Below are 21,215 nucleotides of genomic sequence, written 5' to 3'. Positions count from 1 at the left end.
GCCGATTGGCGACGCTCCGTCACGTGACCGCAACGCTCCGCCGGCGCCAATTTCAAACAGCGGAACAAACTGAAAGCTCCGGTGCCCGACCCCACCCCCGGCCCCCCAGCCCGGGACCCCTCCCCTCCCGGGATCCCCCGGGATTCCCCACCCCTCCCGCACCGCCGGGGACCCGGCCGGCCTGGCGCGAGTCCCTGTCCGGGCCCCTGGCTCGGCCCCCAGGTTGGAGGAGCCCGGAGCCCGCCCTTGGAGCCCACAGCCCAGCAGACGCGGCGGCGGCTGCAGTCGGGAGGTGAGCGGGGGGCGGAGGAATGGAGTCTGGGGCCCGGCCCGGGGCCGAGGCTGCGAGCCCCGGCTCGGGCGCCGAGGTCAGGGGGTCTAGCAGCAGGGCGCACGACCGGAGTGGAGGTTTGGGGCCACACGGGAACGAGGGCTGAGACACGGTGCAAACTTTTCCTGCATCCAACCTCACTCCTTTCTCAAAGCACCCCCTTGGCCTTCCCTGGAAGCTTGACCTCTGCACCGTCTGCACCTCTGCACAGCCTTGGGAGGGCTGCTGGGGTGGCCTACTTTTCTAGGCAGACTGGCCGGGATGAAGATTGAGTTTATTCTGCATTAAGTCAAAGACAAACCCGTCCATACCCTTCCCTGCTCTCAGGTGCTCTCACCACTGAGCAACACTGCCTCCTCTCCACGCTTTTCCAGGGCCCTTCTGCTGGATCCGAGACCCTGCAAGGTTTCCCTGGTCAGGATGGGCAGTGGTGTCGGAGGGGTCACTCTGGAAGCCCCCTAGGTTAGATAAAGTGTTGGCAATGATAGGAAGAGACCGGGCAGAGAGTAGAAAGCAAAAATTAAGCCTTAGACCAGGGAGATATCTTTTGGAAATGGGGAAGGGATAGTATCTACTGACTGGTGGGGGAGAGAGGGAGGCCTAAAGAGATAGGAGGTAGAATAAAAACAGATTTTAAAGTAGAGGAAACCAGAGCGCCTGGGTGGCTCAGTCGGTTAAGCGGCCGACTTTGGCTCAGGTCATGATCTCACGGTTCGTGGGTTCAGGCCCCACGCCGGGCTCTGTGCTGACAGTTAGCTCAGAGCCTGAAGCCTGTTTCAGATTCTGTGTCTCCCTCTCTCTCTGACCCTCCCCTGTCCATGCTGTCTCTCTCTCTCTCAGAAATAAACAAACTATAAAAATAAATAAAGTAGAGGAAACCTGGTTATAAAGGAAAGGGAAGAGGGCAGGGTGGAGAGGCCTATGAGCTCTAAAGCAGACAGCAAATATCATAGGGGTGTCACAGTCATTGTCAGGGAGTAGCAGATGTCCTAAAACAGCCCATTCCTCTGTCAAAGTGCCTCTAAATAGGATTACACAATTTTGCAGGATAGCAGAGTATCCTGTGTATCTATTCAAATAAAACCATTTTCCTTAACATTATAAAACCACCTTAGCGTACTGATGATAGCACATTCTGTCAGTCAGGAGATACGGATTACAGGCTTGGTTCTGGAAGAGAAATTAAACAATACAGTAACATGCTTAGAAAGTTAAAATATGAATAAGTACATGCAAGCACTAACATGTCACTATATCAGTAATTTGCAAATTGGTACAGCATGGTGAGTATACAATTAATAATACTGTATTGTATATTTGAAAGTTGCTAAGAGAGCAGATCTTAAGAGTTCTCATCACAAGAAAAAAAATTGTAACTATGTGTGGTGCTGGGTGTTAACTAGACTTGCTGTGGTGATCATTTCACAGTACACGCAAATACCAAATCATTATGTTGTGCACCTGTAACTAATACAATATGTCAATTCTATCTCAATTAAAAAAAAAAAAAACAGAAGTAAAAATAAATAAATAAATGATTTGTAAATTGTGAGTGAAAAATGAACTTTTCCTTTTATCAGTGCAAGGATAACAGCCTGGGAAACGAATAGCACGGTGGGCCTTGAATAGAGCAGTTTCATTTTATTAGAGGTATTGTGAAGTAGGAGGTGATGCCAAGAGACCAATAGTATAATTTGCCTTTCTTCTCTGATTCTATGGCCATTCTATTTATAAACTATGATGCTATGAACATGTACAGGCTTTATCAATCCTAAAAGAGATTATGGGAGCAGAGTTTTGTCAAGCTTCCTAACATTCCCATGTCCTTCTATTCCTGCATCCCTGTCTCTACAGTCACGACAAGTGATCTGTGTTACAGAAGCAGTTTTAGAAACGTCCACATTTTTGTAACTGTCCCGCTCGTTTCTGTAGCCAAACATTCTTAGGCTTTGGCCATGTTGACCTATGTTCAACCCAGTCCCACTTTCCCCTTTTGAAATGCTTCACTGTTAGCCTTCTTTTGTCGTAGAACTCGTCTCCTCATTGTCTGAGGTCTTTATGAGGCTCAGAGATCATTAACCTGGGCCCACGGGCTCATGCTTTTTTGGTCCCGGAAAGAGGAAAACACCTCTCTCTAACAGAACCTCCTTCTCAGCCTCACAGATCTCTGACATCCTGCTGTTCCTTGCACTTTCCAGGGTCTTATACTTGTGATTCTCAATGGAGAGTGAAAGCACAGATTCATAATGAAAACCAGCCCCCGTCGGCCACTGATTCTCAAAAGACGGAGGCTGCCCCTTCCTGTTCAGAATGCCCCAGGCGAAACATCAGGAGAGGAACCTAAGAGGCCCCCTGCCCAGCAAGAGCCTGGTCAAGCACAGGCCTCCAAGGAGGCGGCAGAGTCCAACTCTGGCAAGTTCCCGGCTGGGATCAAGATTATTAACCACCCCACCATGCCCAACACCCAAGTGGTGGCCGTCCCTAACAATGCCAATATCCAGAGCATCATCGCAGCATTGACCGCCAAAGGAAAAGAGAGTGGCACCAGTGGGCCCAACAAATTCATCCTCATCAGCTGTGGGGGAGCCCCCACTCACCCTCCAGGACCCCAGCCTCAAGCCCAAGCGAGCAATGATCCCGGGAGGACGGAAGTGGTCACTGAGACCCTGGGACCAAAGCCTGCAACTAGGGATGCGAATCTACCTAGACCGCCTGGAGCCCCTCCCGGGCAGAAATGGGAGAGCTGTGGTAGGTGGTCTGCAAGGCAAAGGAGCGAGGAGCCCAGCCTTTCCTCTCCAGTAGCAAGGACCGCAGTCCGTCACTTTGCTCCTTAACAGACAGGCACCTCACCTGAACCAGGGGAAAGTCTTGTCTTTCTTCATCCCGAATCCTTGACCCAGATCCTTTGGGTGCTGTCGAAAATACCCCAAATATAAGTTAGCATTTCTACTACTTTATATTAGAAAAGGATGTTTATTTTTTCTAGTTCTCTTTCCCCTTGAATCTTGCCCGTATAAGGAAGTAAGAATCTTTCTCCATTTTAATAAAGGAGAAAACCGAAGCATGACTTTCTTTGTGCCAATACTCAGTAGCTCTTTTGTAAGGTCGCCGTGACTGAGCGTAAGGCTCACCGAAAAGCAACGTGAGCACTGCTCCTGAGTTCCTCCTGAAATCCATAATGGGGCAGAGTATCTGAGGGTCACGTTAGATCGAGCATGTGTTCCCTGCCTCTGAGGGTAGAGGCCTTAGAGAGATGCTCCCTACACACTGATTTCAGTGGGTCTGCCAGGCACTGGACCTGGCAGCTAAGTGCATCTTGGATTGTTTCCCCTCTAGCTGGCGGTGAGGCAGCAGGCTGCCCTCTCGACAACAGCTTGACCAACATCCAGTGGCTCGGAAAGATGAGTTCTGATGGACTGGGCTCCAGCAGCATCAAGCAAGAGATGGAGGAAAAGGAGAATCGACACCTGGAGCAGAGTCAGGTAAAGGGGAACACTTCTGTCACTCACCAAGGAAGTGACAATACCCCCTTTCTAAGAAGGGAAATGGATCAAGTGGCCTGTGGAGCAGAATTTCCCAGGTTGGGAATTAGCACTTCACTTAGTGTGATTCTGCATAACTTTTGAGGTTCCTTTCTGCCTAGCATCTTTTTTGGCCCCGTCTGTGAAATTTCCTTGAGGGTGGATTCCCCTGGCTCGCTCTGTATTCCATTAACACAAAGTTTAGTACTCTGCCCTTAGCAGGTGCTTAGTAGGTATTCAGGAAATGATGAAGAGATCTTAGTGCAGAGAGCCACTTGAACTTTAAAGGGGCACCCCCAACAGCATGAAAGGAGTAGATCATTTTCAACAAGATAGATTTATTAGAAGATACATTAATAGCAAATAAAGTGAGTGAGGTGTGAATTTTAAATACTTCCCCAGCAATCCAATTTGATTTGGCCTGGCGCTGTTTTTCACAGTTACCACATTGCTGCAGACATCCTTAAATCATTCATTCAACAACCTTTATAAAAGTGAAAATTTGCATGTGCATAAGTAAAAACTGAGCTGTTTCCTTCAGCCTGTGCACTTTCTAAAGTTAGAGCTCAGTTTTTTAAAATGTGAATCATCAGCTCTTTGCCTAAGACTTAGCCAGATGTGTGCTTTGCAGATATTTGTCCCATACTCTTGGGAATAGGTCCCTCATACAAACACTGAAAAGGGATGGGTTTATTTACATCACATTGGTAGTAGAATGCAGGCGAAGACCTTGGTCTCTTGACCCCCCAGGTCTGGAAAATGGGTACTGGCCTTCCACTTACTATTGGACAGTATATTCAACAAAATGAACAGTGACAGAGAAGTGGCTCCACATTGTCTAGGGACTGACTAGATCACCACTACCCTTCTAATCCTAAAATTCAGTTCTATGAAATAGTGGTCTCTGATGAATTGGTTTTGTAGTACAATTCTGCAGGTTAAAGCTTTCTCTAGTAGAATGTTCTTCAGAGGCCCCAGGAGTCTTATGAACTCTTCCATGTCATTCCTTTTTCTCCTTGCCTTTGGCTTCTCATAACCCTCAGGTTGAGGAGCCCCCGGGAGCATCAACATCCTGGCAGGACTCTGTGTCTGAGCGGCCACCATATTCTTACATGGCCATGATACAATTCGCCATCAATAGCACCGAGAGGAAGCGCATGACCTTGAAAGACATCTATACTTGGATCGAGGACCACTTCCCCTATTTTAAGCACATTGCCAAGCCAGGCTGGAAGGTACATAACAACCCATAGCAACCAAAGTCAGGGTCACTGTGGCCCGGTCGTTTGTCTACACAGATGTGCAGCAGTTCTGTGTCTGGGGCTCTGAGGCAGCAGTTAAATGCAAAGGAAGCTGGAATTGTAAACAATTGTATCTTTTAGACTGTGACTTGATCCTGCTGAATCCAAGCCAAAAAAAAAAGGTCAACAAGAGCTCTGTAAAGCGCCTCATTGGTCCCGACCTAAATGGAGTGTCTCCCACGTAACACTAACCCTACTTTTGCACTACATTGAAAGGCAGCTGGAGTGACTAAGTAGCAATGGAAAAAAAAAAAATGCTGTCTTTGGGCCTCGTGACCCAAGATTCACCTCCTATAATGTCACATGTCATCTCCAGAAGGCAGGGACTCTCTCTTCATTGGACTTGTGGGAACACTGAGGTCCCTTGGTGTCACCGTTGCTCACACTACACTGCCAGAGCCACAGTGTTGATCTTCTGACAGATGGGCAACTCCAAGCAAGGGTTTTTTGTTTTGTTTCCTCCACAGTGGAATTCTTTACTGCACTGTCTTACCTCAAAGAAATGTCCTGGTTTCTTGGTTCCTTTACTAACCTCTCTTGCTATTGATTGCTTCATGGCCTCGGTCCTCTTTCCTAGCTGCTGATGGCCATCCAGTTCTTTCCTTTATCACCAGCCATTGGACTGATGGCTTTATGGCCCAGCTGGCCAGCTCGGCAGTGTGGAGCGGCAGGGAGACAGTGGCCAATAGGCAAGATCACGAGGACGCTGCCGGCCACGGTGTGGGAGGCCTGAGGCTGATTTCCTCTCAGGAAACTTCAAAGGTGATGCTTCAGAAGCCAAAGACGCTGATAACCAGCTGTCTTTCTCTCCTTTCAGAATTCCATCCGCCACAACCTTTCTCTCCATGACATGTTTGTTCGGGAGACATCTGCCAACGGCAAGGTCTCCTTCTGGACTATCCACCCCAGCGCCAATCGTTACTTGACATTGGACCAGGTATTTAAGGTGAGTGTCCTGGCTTCATCTCAATAGGGCCAGAGCTGGTCGTCATAATATCCGTCTCAAAAGGAAACAAGTCGTCCTTGTGATGATCTGATCCAGCCAGGACCGAGTTAGAAGCCAGCCAGCCCAGAGATGACCTGCATAAAACTAGCTGAATTCAGTTCAGTTGACAAATACCAAATGACACACTTCTGTGCCAAACCAGGCCTTGGAGGGGACTGCTCTGATCCAAATAGAGGACTTCCCTGGGTAGTGTTTCCCTAACTGCCTTGCGGATAAGAATTGCCTGCCATGTCTGTTAAAATGCAGCTTCCCAGGTCCCTCCCCTTGGGGCTTCTGACTCAGTGGGTATGGGATGGGCCCAGGAATACATATTTTTAACAAGCATCTTAGGAGATTCTTATAGAGAGAGTCTGAAAAACTGTTTTAAAAGAACCCTTCTTTGGCCTGGAGACCAGAAATTGAACCACCAGAACCTGTTTTCAGAAGCGATTGTTCGGGGATTTCCGGGTGCCTGTAAGGCCGCTCTCAGCTGTAACTGTTCTCCCGGGAGGGGAAGTTGTCCTGGGTGGCCCTCAGCATCAAACAGGAATAGCTGTTTTTCCCGACCTGGTCAGTTTGGCCACGCTGGTGGTAACTTCATTTCATTTCTTTCCCACAATGCCTGACCGCCACCAGCCACTGGACCCAGGGTCTCCACAATCGCCTGAGCACTTGGAATCAGTAAGATTCTTTTCCTCCCGGCTCGGGGCTTGGCCTTGTTTTCCTCTCACTGCTCAGCATGGCTTTAGTGGACAGGGGAAGGGAGCCTGGGGCTGTGTGACGTCCAGCCCTGAAGGCAGAGCACCCCCGAGCTTCCGGGACTAAGGAAATGTATGACCGCCACCTCATCCGCCCCCAGCTTCCGCCCACTTCCCTCCCCTCCCCGCACCGCACACGATGGGCATGACGAAGGTTCACTGAGCAGAGCAAGACATGCCACAGGCTTGGTGCGAGACGGCAAGGGCCTGGCACGTGGCAGTTTCGCTCTTCCTTCTCTGCCTGGCTTTTCTTTGCCGCTCCTAGAACTACATGCTGTAGCATCCCCTGAGGGTGGTGAGGACACACAGATGAGGTGGTAGGACTGTCCTGACATCGTAGCTCTGTGTGCCGCCCACCTCTTCCCACTAACCAGGCTTTGGAGACAGCGCTCACCTGCATCCGCCCCAGGCCAGCCTTCTCTTTCTGGGCCGTCGGTTAGCTCCGCGCATGATCCCAGAGCAGCTGGTGGGTTCTCCTGCCTTCTCCCCCTGCCTTATTAACCCAGGTTTCTTTCTCTCCCCATCTGCCACAAGCAGCAGCAGAAACGACCCAATCCTGAGCTCCGCCGGAACGTGACCATCAAAACTGAACTCCCACTGGGCGCACGTTAGTATGGGAGAGTGGGCATCAGGCTAGTCCTTGCTCTGGGGGCATGTTTCGAGTCTGAGCCCAGAGGAGGAGAGCAAAGCTCCTGGGATTGAGAAGGGGTGTATCCCTGGACCCCTGCTCCTGATCTCCCCTGTTTCCTCCCAGGGCGGAAGATGAAACCACTGCTACCACGGGTCAGCTCGTACCTGGTACCTATCCAGTTCCCGGTGAACCAGTCGCTGGTGTTGCAGCCCTCGGTAAAGGTGCCACTGCCCCTGGCAGCTTCCCTCATGAGCTCAGAGCTTGCCCGCAATAGCAAGCGGGTCCGTATTGCCCCCAAGGTGAGTGGCTTTGGTTTTTCTCCAAGGAGACACTGCAGTCAGTTAGAAGTGTTAGACCTCTAGTTTGCAAAGCACTCTGCTCAGTTTATAAATCTATTTGGGTAGACAAGGCCTAAATACAATGGGAAATTCAAGAGCATTAGAAGAGCTAAAAAGGAACTTGAATTACAACATAAGTGGTGTCAGAAGGCCTATGAATACCTGATGCGTTTATAAGAATCAGACCAGGGGGATTATGCTAGATGGGCTGGGATGGGTAAGGAAGAGCTCAGATGGAAAGTGGGTTTTAGAAAGACGTACATTTGGGGGCACCTGGGTGGCTCAGTCAGTTAAGCGTCCGGCTTCAGCTCTGGTCATGATCTCAAAGTTCGTGGGTTCAAGCTGACAGCTAGCTCAGAGCCTGGAGCTTGTCTTTGGATTCTGTATCTCCCCCTCTCTCTGACCCTCCCCTGCTCACACTGTTTCTGTCTCTCTCTCAAAAATAAATAAAAGACATTAAAAAATTAAAAAAAAAAAAACACGTACATTTGGATACACAGGTGTGGCAAGGGCATTCTAATGGGCAGTGTCATGGAGGCAGGAGATGCCAGTTTATACCCAACGGTAGAGTGACTGGGTCAGTCTCGCTCAGGGGTTTTCAGCCTCAGAACTATTGACAGTTAGGGCTGGATAATTCTTTGTTGGGGGTGGACAAGTGCTCTCCTGTACGCTGAGGGATCTTTAGCAGCACACCGCGTCTCTCCCCACTAAAACGTGTCTGGACATTGCCCAATATCCCACAGGAGGGCAGGACATTGCCCCTGGCTGAGCATCGGTGGTCTAGCTTGAGGGGAAGATGAGGAGCCTGAGTTAAGACCGTATGGTGATGGGCTACCAAGTCTAGACATAGTCTGTAGAGAAGAATTTGTGAGCAAGAGCTGACCTTTAACAGAACAAAGGTCCCACCCCCCACCTGCTCCACTGAGATGGAAATAGCATGGGCTCTGAAGTTCAGAGAGACTTAGGTTTGCTTTATTTTTGTTTGTTTGCTTTTTTTTTTTTTAAACTTTATTTATTTTGAGAGAGAGACTATGCATGTGCAGGGAAGGGGCAGAGAGAGAGAGACTGAGGATCCCAAGCAGGCTCTGTGCTGTCAGCATGGAGCCTGACCGAGGGTTGATCTCACAAACCATGAGATCATGACCTGACCTGAAATCAAGAGTCAGACTCCACCGACTGAGTCACTCAGGCACCCCTATTTTTTTTTTTAATTTAAAAAATATTTTTAAAATATACATAAAATTATATACTACCATATGTCATTTTAACTGTATCCATGTGACTGTAGCACATAAATTGTTCTTGTTTTAATGCAGTCTTTTTTTCCTCCTCTTTTCTTCTTTGTGCCTCCCCTCCTCCCACCTTCACCCACATCCCCCCTGCTGTCCTGATACACCATGTTGACAATTTAGTATGCTTGCTTTTACAGTTTATCCATGATCTTAGTGTACCATACATACATCTCGCCATAGCCATTTTTTATAGGCACGTTCAACACACAGAACATTAAAAATGGGATTACATTGCACTTTTCTGCTACGTGGAAATTCTTCCAATTCACTTGGCATTGTCGTCATTTTTTAATGGCCACATAATATTCTACCGTGTGGCTATGCCATAAATTTCCAGCCATTCCACTTTTATGGGTACATTTTGCTTCGAGTTTTTTTGCTCTCAAACAACACTGCAATAAATATCTTTGCAAGTATCCTTCTTACAAGTGCTTTTATTTCTGTGGGATAGAAAAGCAGACATGAGATTGCTGAGTGGAAATGTGTTTCCAATTTTATTAAATATTGCTAGATATTGGTTTCCAAGAAAATACACAATAATTTACATTTCCACCAGCAATACATGATAAGACCCATATCTTTGCCAGCAATTGGTATAGTCTTTTAAATATTTGCCCATATATATATATGATATATATATATACACATATATATATATAAATGATATTGCCTTGTTTCATTGTGTCTTTCTTTGCTTATCAATAAGTGTGAGTACCTTCTTGTTATGTCGGGTCACTTGGAATTGTTCACCGTCAGATACTTATTTATGGGCTTGGCCCATCTTTCGATGGGGTTTTGATAATAAGTGGAAGTTGTTTGTTATTAAAATATTAACTTCAGTCTTTTATGCTGAAGATGATTTCTTTTACTTCTGTTGTTTGTTTGTTTTTGGAATCTCTCACCACAGTAAGATTTTAATTTTTTAGTCAAATGTGTCTCTCTTCTCTTTTACAGCTTCTGGGTTTCCAGTCTTGCTTAAGAAGGTCGCACCCACCCTCAGATTGTACATGTAGTCTCCTAGATTCTCTTTCAGGATTCGTATGGTTTTACTTTTTCTATTTAAGTCTTTGTACATGGTATGACACAGACATCTAATTTTATTTTCTCTCCGATGGGTACTAATTATACCAGCACCATATTAAATGTTCTTTTACCCCCCTCCCCTGGAATTGACCCACTGCCTTCATCCTATATTCTCCTATTTAATAGTTTGTAAGACTTTAAAAAGACAAAAAAGAGGAGCAGCACCAGCATGTGGCTTGCTTTAGCCATGATCTTGTGTCTCGCCTGGTAACCGGGTTGAACCTCAAGGCCTGGAGAGCTCCGTCTCACCATCCCCTGGCTTCCCTTGCAGGTGCTGCTAGCTGATGATGGGGTAGCCCCTCTGCCCACCGCAGGGCCCGTTCAAGAGGACAGATTCCTGCTTGGAGAAAGGCTGTCTCCTCTGCTTCCAGTTCAGTCCATCAAGGAGGAAGAAATCCAGCCCGGGGAGGAAACACCATTCTTGGGGAGACCCATCAAAGTAGAGAGCCCGCCCTTGGAGGAGTGGCCCTCGCCATGCCCAACTGTCAAAGAGGAACTGTCCCACTCCTGGGAGTCTTCGTCCCACTCCCCCACCCCGAGGCCCAAGAAGTCCTACAGCGGGCTCAAGTCCCCAGCCCGGTGCGTCTCGGAAATGCTCGTCATCAAACGAAGGGAGGGACGGGCGATGAGTCGGTCTCGCAGAAAACAGCACCTCCTGCCTCCCTGTCTGGACGAGCCTGAGCTACTCTTCTCCGAGGGCCCCGGGGCTTCCCAGCGAGCCGCAGACCTCACTTTGCCCGCAGCGTCCTCCGAGCCCACCTCCCGGCTTGGCTCCTGCCAGGAGGAGGGAGGACCTTTCAAGACACCCATTAAGGAGACACTGCCCATCTCCTCCACCCCGAGCAAGTCTGCCCTCCCGGTGACCCCTGAATCCTGGAGGCTCACACCCCCAGCCAGAGGGGGGCTAGATTTCAGTCCAGTACAAGCCCCCCCGGCTCCCTTCGGCCCCCTGCCTGATTCCCTGGGGCTGACGGATCTCAGCACCACCCCGCTGAAAAGTATCCCGCTCTTTGACTCACCCCGAGAGCTCCTCAATTCAGAGCCCTTTGACCTCGCCTCTGACCCCTTCAGCAGCCCTTCCCCCTCAGATATGGAAGTCCCCAAGCCAGGCTCCCCCGGGCCACAGGTTGCCAGCCTTTCAGCCAACCGTTCTCTAACAGAAGGCCTGGTTCTGGACACAATGAATGACAGCCTCAGCAAGGTCCTCCTGGACATCAGCTTCCCCGGGCTGGAGGAGGACCCTCTGGGCCCCGACGGCATCAACTGGGCTCAGTTCATCCCCGAGCTGCGGTAGAGGCCCGACCTTACCCTTGCTGCCCAAGCCATCCACGCTTTCAGGAGCTCGTGCGGCTGGGCCACCCAAGCCCTCTGAGTGAGGACGGCAGGCAGGAACCGTCCGCCCCTCTAGCTCCACTTTGCCTGCTTCTGCCAAGGCAGATGTCACACTGTGACTGCCAGTGGGCCCTCTGCAAGCAGCGAGGGCCTGGTGACAGGTCTCTGTGTCACCTGATGCTCCCCAAGAAAATCTGACAATCTGACTCCTCACTCTCCCTGGTAGGAGCTGAAGGGTGAGAACAGCAAAAGAAAGGCTGAGAAGAGATTAGGAACCCCCCAAACTGTGCCTGTGCCCAGCAGTCTCCCACCTTCCCTGCTCCTTGTAAATAGTGTATATTCTCCAAATTAACCTCTAATTATAAATGTAAGCTTATTTCCTTAGATCATTATCTAGAGACTGCCAGAAGTTGGGTAAGGTGACAAGGGGTTTCAGTTTGCTTCTGTTCCTTTTAATTCCCAGAGAAGGGAGGACCTGCAGTGCACGGTTTCTTCCAGGCCCAGGGTACCTGCCTCAAGGGCTCTTCACTGTAGGCACCCAGACAAGCAGATCTGCTTCCTAGGGTCCCTCTTATTGCCCCTCCCTCCCACCTTCCCATGTTTCCAAGTCAGCTTTCCTGCACGAAGAAATCCTGGTAAAAAGGTCTCTTGTAATGAGTCAAGAGTCGAATTGGGGGAGGGGGAATGGATGCGTCTGAAGCAAAGAATGGGTGCCCAATGTGCTCCCAAGAGATGTTTCTCTGATAATGCCCCAAATCATGCCAGAGAGACTAGCATTGCCAAGAACTTGGCCCAAGGCTTGAGAAGACTGAAAGGGCCCTGCCCTGCCTCGCTTCCTTAGCTCACACCTCAGCTTTGCAAGGAGCCACCCTAGGCCCCAGCTGACCACATGCATGTGAACCAGCTCGAGAACACTACCATAACTCAATAAAATCCGGGGTGGAAGTGTGATCTCTGGTGCGTCGGTGTCTGGTCCCTGAGACATAAGGAGGGGCCAGAGAAGAACGCGGGAGATACTGGACATGGTGGGGACAAGGAGGAGGTACAGCCTGAAGCCGAGAAGAAGCACATGAAGGAGAGTGCCAAGGGCTTTGGGCTGGACTGCCTCCCACACTGAACGGTCACATTTTTTTAGCACAGAAACTAGTAGCTTTTTCTTAAGAACCTCTGAAACTGATGGTTAACTTAGGCCTTTTAGAGCTCCCTGTAAGGGAAAGGCCTGCAGAGGGCCAGGACCCTCCCCTCCTGGAGTATTAGGGAAGGATGGGCACAGTTCTAGATGCCTCCTGACCACCTCCACCCTAATCCAGGGCCAGGAAGCCAGCCTGCCCTGCTGTTCTCTTCCTGCCCTCCTAGGCAAGTCCCCAGAAGCCCCCCTGGTTACCATCTTTTGCAATCCAAACTTAGGAGTCCTATCCCATGCCTGTCTTACCTGAAAGGCATCCAGGGCCCAGGGGACTGATGAGCCCTCCTAGGGAGCATCACCATAGCAACCCCAACAGCAAACAATGCTGCCAGGAAAGTCTTCCCTACCAAGCCGCTCCTCCTGGCAGTCAGGCCCAGAAGAGGGATGGCCAGTAGCCCACAAAGACAACTCAGAGGGCGGAATAATCCACCCCATGTCCAAGAACCTATCTTGCAGGTAGGAGGTGGGGCCCCATCTCTACAGCCTATCTGTTTGCACCCTGCTGAGCTAAGGACTCCCCCTGGGATGGCCATACTTTCCTCTGGTCAGTAGATCTGGCTCAGAGCTCTCCACTGCCTTCCTCTCTTAATCCTATGCTACTGTGAACACAGAGCTCTGAGCAGAGGAAAGGAGATGGCTAGTTATTAGACCTCCCAGCCCTACCTACCGGGGTGATCCTGTGGAAATGGCAGGCGAGTAGGCCCAAGAGACAGGTGAGCTTTTAGAAGCAAAGTCCTCGGGTGGAAAGGAGGGAGAGGTATTGTAGAAGAGCATATATGATAAATAGCGCAGACAGACGGCTCAAGTCCCAGCTCTGCCACTCAGGTGAGTTATTATTTACCCTCATGGGGTCTCTTTGCATCTCTGAGATGGGACAGTAACAACACTCTCGGGGTTGTGAGAGTTAACTGAGTTGTAGATGTATTTAGCACAGTGTCAATACATATTTGCTACTGTTTATTTCACCGGGAGGTGGGACACAAAAAAGAGACGGAAGCATCCTGCTAGATGTTTTCCATACCTGCTTGTATTTGGAGGAGAAGTGAGGGAAATGCAGCAATGACGGAGAAACGAGTAACAGGTGGAGTCGGGGAGAGAAGAGCTCCCTGGGCTGCATTCTCTGGAGACAGAGCTTCCTGCTATGTGTTGCGCGGTACTATGCGTTGCCGGGTAACGGGCACTAACCCCCACCACCAGTTTCCCCGGGCCTGACGTGCCCTGTTAGGAGCCCCAGCTCCTGGCAGGAGCGCGGGGGAGCCAGAGCGCAGAGACACAGAGTAAAGCGTGGAGAGCAGGGAAATCAAAACCTAACAGACCAGACGGAGGGAGAGAGCGAAAGCTGGGGAATCCTGCAGGGCCGACGGAACTTCCGACGGCGGGGCAGGCGCAGGGCAGACGGAACTTCCGACGGCAGGGCAGGCGCGGAGAGACGGCTTCCGGCACGCGGCCAGTGTCCCGATGAGAGTCCGGGGTCCGAGGAGGCCGGCAGCTTGCTCCCTCTGCGCCTGCTCCGGGGACACAGAGGCCGAGAGGTCCCCCAGGCTCCCTTTTGTCTTTCCCTAGATGGCCCGCGCCATTGAGCCCCTCCCGACCTACCAGTCGCGGGCTCAGCGTGAGTTCCTCCTCCCCCGCGAGCCCGGGGAGTGGCCCGGCTTCACCCCGCAGGTCTACCACCGGCTGGCCCTGAAGCCGCCGCCCTGCACCGAGGTGAAATCCGAGGTGCGCCGCAGACTGATCCGCCCTTGGAAGGACGCAGCGCCGCACACGTGGGGCTTTCACACGTGGCTCGACGTGGGCCGTTTGCCCGCCACCTTTCCCACCAGGCCCGACAGGCCCTACGACAGCAACGTGTGGCGCTGGCTGACAGACTCCGGGGCCCGCGGCCGCCCCCCAGCGGAGCCCCCCATCCCCCCGCCCTCCTGGATGGGTCCCAACAGCTTTCTGACCTTCATCCGCTGTACTCCCAACTTCGCCGACGGCCACAGGAAGAAGCAGGTGACCGCCAAGACGGTGCGGGAACTGAGAGAGCTGGAGAAACTCAAGCTGAGGAGTGAAGCCAGGGCACCACCCCTCGATGCCAAGGGCAACATCCTGCCCCCGAAGAACTTCAAGAAGTAAGAGGAGCTCCTTCCTCAGGGGTGGCCCCTCCCTCTCTCTCTGATTCGCGTTTCTGATGCCTACCTTGGTATCCTAACCTTCCCTGCCTTTGGTCATCTGACAACTAAACTGTTCTGAATGTAGCTCGAAGGAAGGTATGGGGGCAAGAGAGGGGACAGCCAGGGGAGGGGCTGAACCATTTAACTAGAATGCAGGGGTTACAAGTAGGTGCTTAACACCTGGTAGGCCCTGGCTAGAGAGAGATATCATCCAGTCAGTTCGCAGGGACCTTATGAAAGGCAGAGACCTACCACACGTGGAAAGTCAGCTAACCATACAAGCCCACACGTGCTATGTGCCCCAGGTGTGACACAGAGAGCGCCTGTGGTAAGGATATCAATTACTGGTGGAAAAACCCGAGATCTGGAGTCAGAGGTTTAGGTTAAGGTCCAGACGAGGCAAATTGTTCCGTTCTTCCAGACTCAATTCCATCATCGGTAAAATGGGGACGGTAAACACCATGTCTACCAACCTGGGCGAAGATAAAATGGGTTAACAAATATATGAGAGCATGATACAAAAAACAGATGTTACTACATAAATTCAGAAGAAGGAGGGGTTGCTGTGGGCTGGAGCCTCCCCCCAGGAAGGCTTCGTGCAGAAACCGGGTGAAGGCTGGAAGGGTAGGAAAAAGGGGATGGAGGGTTGACTGGTCTAAGAAGAGACAGGAGTGTGGAATGAGTTACTGGAGTTCACACATCTCTCCCTACTGTGTCCAGTCTAGGTGAGAGGATGAGAGGCAGGAAAGGGGGTGGGGAATAAGGACAGAATATCTCAAGTTCCAATCCCAAGGGTATCAACAGAAGTCTTGGGGGTTTGGAGGGGAGGCTGTGGAGGTTTTTGATTTTTTTTTTTTAATGCCAGCGGTTGGTGATTTTGATAGAAGATCATTCAGGACCTTGGCTTCTCTCTGCAGCCCTCACAGTACAGATTATTGGTTGCTAGTATGTGCTAACACGAGGGATGCAAAGGTGATAAGACTTAGATCACTCCTCAAAAAATAAAAATAAACTTCAGTGAAATGATAGTGCCGGAGGTTCTAATCACTTGAGCTCTATTATTTATAACCCCTCACCACCCCGAATAGAAACTGTTACTGTCAACCCCATTTTACAGAGGGGGCATCTGAAACAGAAAGGTCACTTATTTCGCCCAAGTTCATATGGCCAGGAAGTGGCAGAGCTGGGATCTGAACCCAGAGAGCTCAGTTTTGAAACTGCATTCTTAACCTCTATGTTCCGCTTCCCCTCCTGTCCACCTGGGGAATCAAACAAGTTCACAGCTACTCCTGATGTGATATAAGGTGCTATAAAGACAGCATAAGAGGAATACAATTATCCATGAAAAGAGCTGAGCATGATGCTTGGCAAACAGTAAACCTGTGTGTGATGGTAGAAGCCACATGGGTTCAAGAGCCAAACACATCTTAGGTTGCAGCCTAGCCAGCTCAGTCACAAACTTGCTATACAACAAAGTAACGTGACTTTCTTCAGGCCTCACTTCCTCAAGTCTGTATTGGAGATGTACCTGGTACCTTGCAGGGTTGTTCGAAGACAAAAAGGCAGGGGTGCCTGGTGTAGACAGGGGGCTCAGTAAATCCTGTAATTAGTACATCGTCCCCGTGAGAGAAGGCTCCTCTGTTTGCTGCTGGAGGCCCAGTCCCTGGAGCCAGGAATGGAGTCCCAGGCAAGGTTTTACTGTTCACAGAGGACGTGGTACGTGAGCTGGACCTTGAAGAATATGTGCAAGTTCATCAGGTGGGACGAAGACAGAATGGTGGGAAGAAAGGCCCATCCAGTCCTGTTATTCCTTTTGAGCAGTTCTTTTGAGGCGTTAAAAAATAGTCTAAAAATGTCTCCAGATCAGTGAGCGAACACATTTAGAGCATAAGAGACCCAGAAAGGACTTCAGACAGGTCTAAGCTTCAAGAAGTCCATGATATTGGTGCAAAATAGAACATTTATACATAAACCCATGATATTGCTGGGAAATAGAACATTTATACATACCCATGACATTGCTGAGAAATCAAACATTTTTACATAAATAGAAGATTTCTATATATACATAAACCCATTTACACATACATCAACTCTGGTAGTACATTACAACCACCTGGGTCTTTTTAAAAAATATGTGAGCCCCACCCATGAGATTCTAACTTAGTTGGCCTGGGGAGTGGGCAGCCTGAACACCAGAATTTGTAAAAGGCTTCTAGGAGTGGGGCACCTGGGTGGCTCAGTCGGTTAAGCCTCCAACTTCGGCTCAGGTCCTGATCTCATGGTTTATGAGTTCAAGTCCCGCATCAGGCTCTGTGCTGACAGCCCAGAGCCTGGAACCTGCTTTGGATTCTGTGTCTCCCTCTCTCTCTGCCCCTTCCCTGCTTGAACTCTGTCTGTCTCTCTCTCAAAAATAAATAAACATTAAGAAGAATTTTTCAAAAGGCTCCTAGGAGTGATTCTAATGTAGAGCCAGACCTGAGAATGTCTGATAAACCAAAAACAGTAAACAGGGGGACATCTGCTGGACAAGCTGCAAAGCATGTTGAAACAGGAAATTTGCCACTATTCACCTATGTCTTTAAAAGTCCATTTCTCTCGGTTGACCCTAACACTACAGGCCTGTAGAAGAGGGAGCCATCAGACCAGGTGTCCCGTGGCAGCAGGTCAGAGCAGGAAGGGCTCTGAGACATCATCACGTTCACCAGTGATGAGAAGGAGCCCTTGAGCTTCATTCTTTCTTTTTGCTGGTACTGTGTGAGCAGAGGAAGTGGGACTGAAAGATGGAATCTGCATAATGAGATACAGACAATATGTAAAAAGGATGGGGGATTGACCATCTACACAACATCACTTCACCATCCTAACACCAAATACACAGGATGCATGCTGTATGGCATAGACCAATATCCAATCAGGAGAAGACACAGAAGCTATTCCCTACAACATGATCACTTGCTAGCTTGTGTTAGATTAATAGAAAAATATTGGCAGAACATGGCTTTATACCTCAGTCTCAGGATGTGCACAACAAATATAATTTCAGAATATAAATACGTTATTTCTTAGGGCACTGACATCAATGACGACAGTTGGGCAGGCTTTCCCACCATCAAAATCTAACAGGATCCCAAGGATGATTCTTTCTTATTTTGAACAATATTAGTTTGGGATCTTCATTGGTTGGCGTTTTATCATTGTCATAATTTGAAATGAGTCAGATTTTTTTTTGAAAGCCTACATAATTTGTTTTTCAATTATAAATAGTTTATTGTCAAGTTGGTTTCCATATAACACCCAGTGCTCATCCCCACAAGTGCCCTCCTCCATGCCCCTCACCCCACTCCCACTCCCTCCACCCCATCTGCCCTCAGTTTGTTCTCAGCATTCAAGAGTCTCTCATTGAAAGCCTACATAATTTTTTAAATTAATCTCTACACCCAACATTCAGTCTCAGACTCCACACCCTGAAATCAAAAGTCGGATCTATTGACTGAGCCAGCCAGCCTCCCCAAGTCCTTAGAATTTTTAAGCATGATTTGATATTTAATACTCAGGCTTTTCAAAAAATGTTCTTTCAAAAGGAACATGAAGAATTCTAAATTTGAGGCTCACTTTTGTAGCATTGTGAAAATAAACTTTGACAAGGCTATGAAAAAAAGCCTCAAGCTTTTCCTTCTTACTCCTTCCACATGCCTGCATCTCTCTTTTGACCTCTCTGTTCTCTCCACGCCCCTTTCCTCCCACAGGTACCGGCACATCTCAGCTGGCGGCAGGTTTGAGCCTAGAGGCCTCCAGCTCATGCCCAACCCACTTCCCAATGATTTCGCCAGGGGCTGGCCCTGCCCGAACCCTCTGCCTCATTACCAGGAGAAGGTGCTAAAACTGGCCTTGCTGCCTAGTGTGCCCCTGAGCCGGGACCTCCTGAGGGATTACCAAGCCCTGATAGAGAACCGGGTTGCCTTGCCCCTCTGTCAGCTCTCTAAGGCACAACCTGGTAAAACCTTAGCAAGGAAGACCAAGAGAAAGCCTGGACAGATCTAGAAAAGCCGCCAGCTGGGCAGAGACCACGGTGGGCTACAGTGTTCTCAACCAATGCACCTTCGGCAAGAAGCCTCTGGGTGGCTGAACGACTGGCTTCTGCAGAACAGAGCCTGTCCACCATCCCTCCAGCTGCGGGCTACTTCTGTCCCTCAGGCTCCCGGACACTCTACTGAAACTCTAAATGATGATCTGTCTTCCTTGGAGGACTCTCTCACAGCAGGTGGGAGGACTGAGTTGGGTAGAGCAAGGGAGAGAAGAAAGGGATACAGGTTTTAGAGACAGAATGAGGAGTGGGGAGGAAGAAGGTGTGTGTGTGTGTGTACGCGCGCGTTGGGATGGGGGAAAAGGCGCTGTGAGAAATGTGGATAAGAAGTTACCTTTACCCCCATAATCCATTTGGAACAGAACTGGGATTGGGCAGGGTACAGGCAGGTTCTTAGGCAAAATAACCTCAATTCCACACACACCCCCTAGACCATTTGATGTTGGACAAAGGCCAGAAGCAGCTCTGCTGGGTTGGGTTGCAGTTCCCACGCAGCGTTTGGGGGAGCAGAGGTCAGGCCACGGCTAGTGCCGGAGGATGGAGGAGTCAGGTCTGAGGACGGAGGACCAGGGCTCTGTGGAGGGACGAGAGTACAAGGTAGAGATTCATAGTAAAACAGTGGTCACCCCAGAGCATTACGTCAGGGCCTTGGGCCTGTGTTGCAGTCAAACCCAGAAGCTTTAGCTTTTGTCATGGGGGCCAGAGACAAGACGCCTGGAGTGGAGGCAGGCAAACCGGGTTGGTCAGAAAGGTGCTGACCCAGCGAGACTGGGTATGGGAGGCGCAGTAGAAGGGGCGGCAGGGAGGTGGCTGGAAGGGGAGAAGTTGTACGGTGGGGGCCCACCTCACCTCCTCCTGCCCCCGTCACAGCCCAAGTTGGTCATCTTCTTCAGCTGGGCTTCTCTTGGCCTTCTGGCCCCTGTCCTCTGCCCACTTTTCTCGAGCCCCTTAAGTACCTGGGAATCAAAACCCCACCAGGCTCCTAGCCCTGGTTTAACCACTGACCAGCTCTATGACCTTTGGGAAGAGCATTGTTACCCTCAGGCTCTTAGTTTCCTCCTCGGCACAGTGGGAGTTATGAGGCTACAATTAAGTGGCATAAAGCCACTGGCACATTGTAGGCCCTCCATAAACGAAGATATCAACCAATCATTACTCATGGGATGAAAACAACGGATGGGGTATTACTCAGTCATAAAAAGGAATGAAGTACTGATTCTTGCTACAGTGTAGATGAACCTCGACAATATCACACTGAATGAAAGAAGTCAGACACAAAAGGCTGTATATGGGATGACTTTATTTACATGAAAGATCTAGAATTGGTAAATCCATAGGGACAGAGGGTAAATTGCCGGGTGCTGGGGGAGGGGGAAATGGGGACTGACTGCTCAGTGGGTACAGGGTTTTCTTTTAGGGTGGTGAAAATATTTTGGAACTGAAAAAAGTGGTACTTGCACGACATTATGAATGAACAAAATGCCACTGGATTGTACACTTTAAAAATAGTAATTGTTTGGGGCGCCTGAGTGGCTCAGTCAGTTAAATGTCGGACTCTTGGTTACATCTCAGGCCATAATCTCATGGTTCGTGAGATCGAACCCCACACTGGGATCTGCACTAACAGTGCAGAGCCTGCTTGGAATACTCTCTCTCCCTTTCTCTGACTCTCCCCTGCCCCCTCCCCCTCTCTCAATAAACTTTTAAAAAATGGTAGTCATTTTGTGATGTGAACTTCATCTCAATTAAAAATAATTACAGGAGCGCCTGGGTGGCTCAGTCAGTTAAGTGTTCGACTTCAGCTCCAGTCGTGATCTCAGAGCACGTGAGTTTGAGCCCTGTGTCAGGCTCTGTGCTGACAGCTCGGAGCCTTGAGCCTGCTTCAGATTCTGTGTCTCCCTCTCTGTCCCTCCCCTACTTGTTCTCTCTCTCTCTCTCAAAAATAAATATTAAACAAAATTAAAAATAAAATAAAAATGATTACAATAAACAGGGTGTGATATAGTGAGTTTCCAAATTTCTTTCTAGTTCCAAATCTATAGTTCTATTAATAGTCCTCCTCCTTAACATTTCTCCCCCTGATATGTATGCGGGGGGGGGGGGGGGGGGGGACGACCAGAGCCAAAGGGTGGAGGAGAATTCTCTGAGTACTCCAGGGGCATGACAGAGCTCTGGGAGTGTGCCCATTCTCCCCACTCTGGGTTAGGAATAATG

General features: G+C 49.6%; 2 protein-coding genes across 5 annotated transcripts; both read left to right on the top strand.

Moving 5' to 3' along the window:
- The first annotated feature begins 48 nt into the window (after nt 1-48).
- FOXM1 (forkhead box M1) lies at nt 49-12,523 on the top strand. 3 transcript variants are annotated; one of them, XM_039236295.1, is made up of 9 exons: nt 49-292; nt 2,530-3,079; nt 3,668-3,813; nt 4,896-5,087; nt 5,971-6,099; nt 6,775-6,819; nt 7,431-7,503; nt 7,651-7,826; nt 10,512-12,523. In XM_039236295.1, the coding sequence occupies exons 2-9, from the start codon at nt 2,578-2,580 to the stop codon at nt 11,532-11,534; spliced, it is 2,286 nt and encodes a 761-aa protein (XP_039092226.1). In that variant the 5' UTR covers nt 49-292; nt 2,530-2,577; the 3' UTR covers nt 11,535-12,523. The 3 variants fall into 3 exon arrangements, with proteins under 3 accessions (XP_039092226.1, XP_039092227.1, XP_039092228.1); XM_039236296.1 differs by having other exon boundaries at nt 50-292; nt 7,434-7,503; XM_039236297.1 differs by lacking the exon at nt 6,775-6,819 and having other exon boundaries at nt 50-292; nt 7,434-7,503.
- Nucleotides 12,524-13,114: 591 nt separating this feature from the next.
- Nucleotides 13,115-19,152, top strand: TEX52 (testis expressed 52). 2 transcript variants are annotated; one of them, XM_039236291.1, is made up of 3 exons: nt 13,115-13,214; nt 14,322-14,872; nt 18,664-19,152. In XM_039236291.1, the coding sequence occupies exons 1-3, from the start codon at nt 13,143-13,145 to the stop codon at nt 18,956-18,958; spliced, it is 918 nt and encodes a 305-aa protein (XP_039092222.1). In that variant the 5' UTR covers nt 13,115-13,142; the 3' UTR covers nt 18,959-19,152. The 2 variants fall into 2 exon arrangements, with proteins under 2 accessions (XP_039092222.1, XP_039092223.1); XM_039236292.1 differs by lacking the exon at nt 13,115-13,214 and adding an exon at nt 13,517-13,583.
- Nucleotides 19,153-21,215: the final 2,063 nt, after the last annotated feature.

This window comes from Hyaena hyaena, unplaced genomic scaffold, assembly GCF_003009895.1.
Source record: "Hyaena hyaena isolate Hyena2069 unplaced genomic scaffold, ASM300989v1 scaffold_108, whole genome shotgun sequence".
NCBI lineage: Eukaryota > Metazoa > Chordata > Mammalia > Carnivora > Hyaenidae > Hyaena > Hyaena hyaena.
This window is presented reverse-complemented; position numbering and strand designations above follow the sequence as displayed.

What these genes read in the sequence shown, in the direction of transcription:
- TEX52 (XM_039236291.1), top strand. Translation starts at nt 13,143, where the DNA reads ATGGCCAGTAGCCCACAAAGACAACTCAGAGGGCGGAATAATCCACCC. An exon ending in TCCAAGAACCTATCTTGCAG is followed by an intron (nt 13,215 to 14,321) that starts GTAGGAGGTGGG and finishes GTCTTTCCCTAG; the next exon opens with ATGGCCCGCGCCATTGAGCC. An exon ending in CCCCCGAAGAACTTCAAGAA is followed by an intron (nt 14,873 to 18,663) that starts GTAAGAGGAGCT and finishes TTCCTCCCACAG; the next exon opens with GTACCGGCACATCTCAGCTG.
- FOXM1 (XM_039236295.1), top strand. Translation starts at nt 2,578, where the DNA reads ATGAAAACCAGCCCCCGTCGGCCACTGATTCTCAAAAGACGGAGGCTG. An exon ending in CATTGGACCAGGTATTTAAG is followed by an intron (nt 6,100 to 6,774) that starts GTGAGTGTCCTG and finishes GACCGCCACCAG; the next exon opens with CCACTGGACCCAGGGTCTCC. An exon ending in TGAACTCCCACTGGGCGCAC is followed by an intron (nt 7,504 to 7,650) that starts GTTAGTATGGGA and finishes GTTTCCTCCCAG; the next exon opens with GGCGGAAGATGAAACCACTG.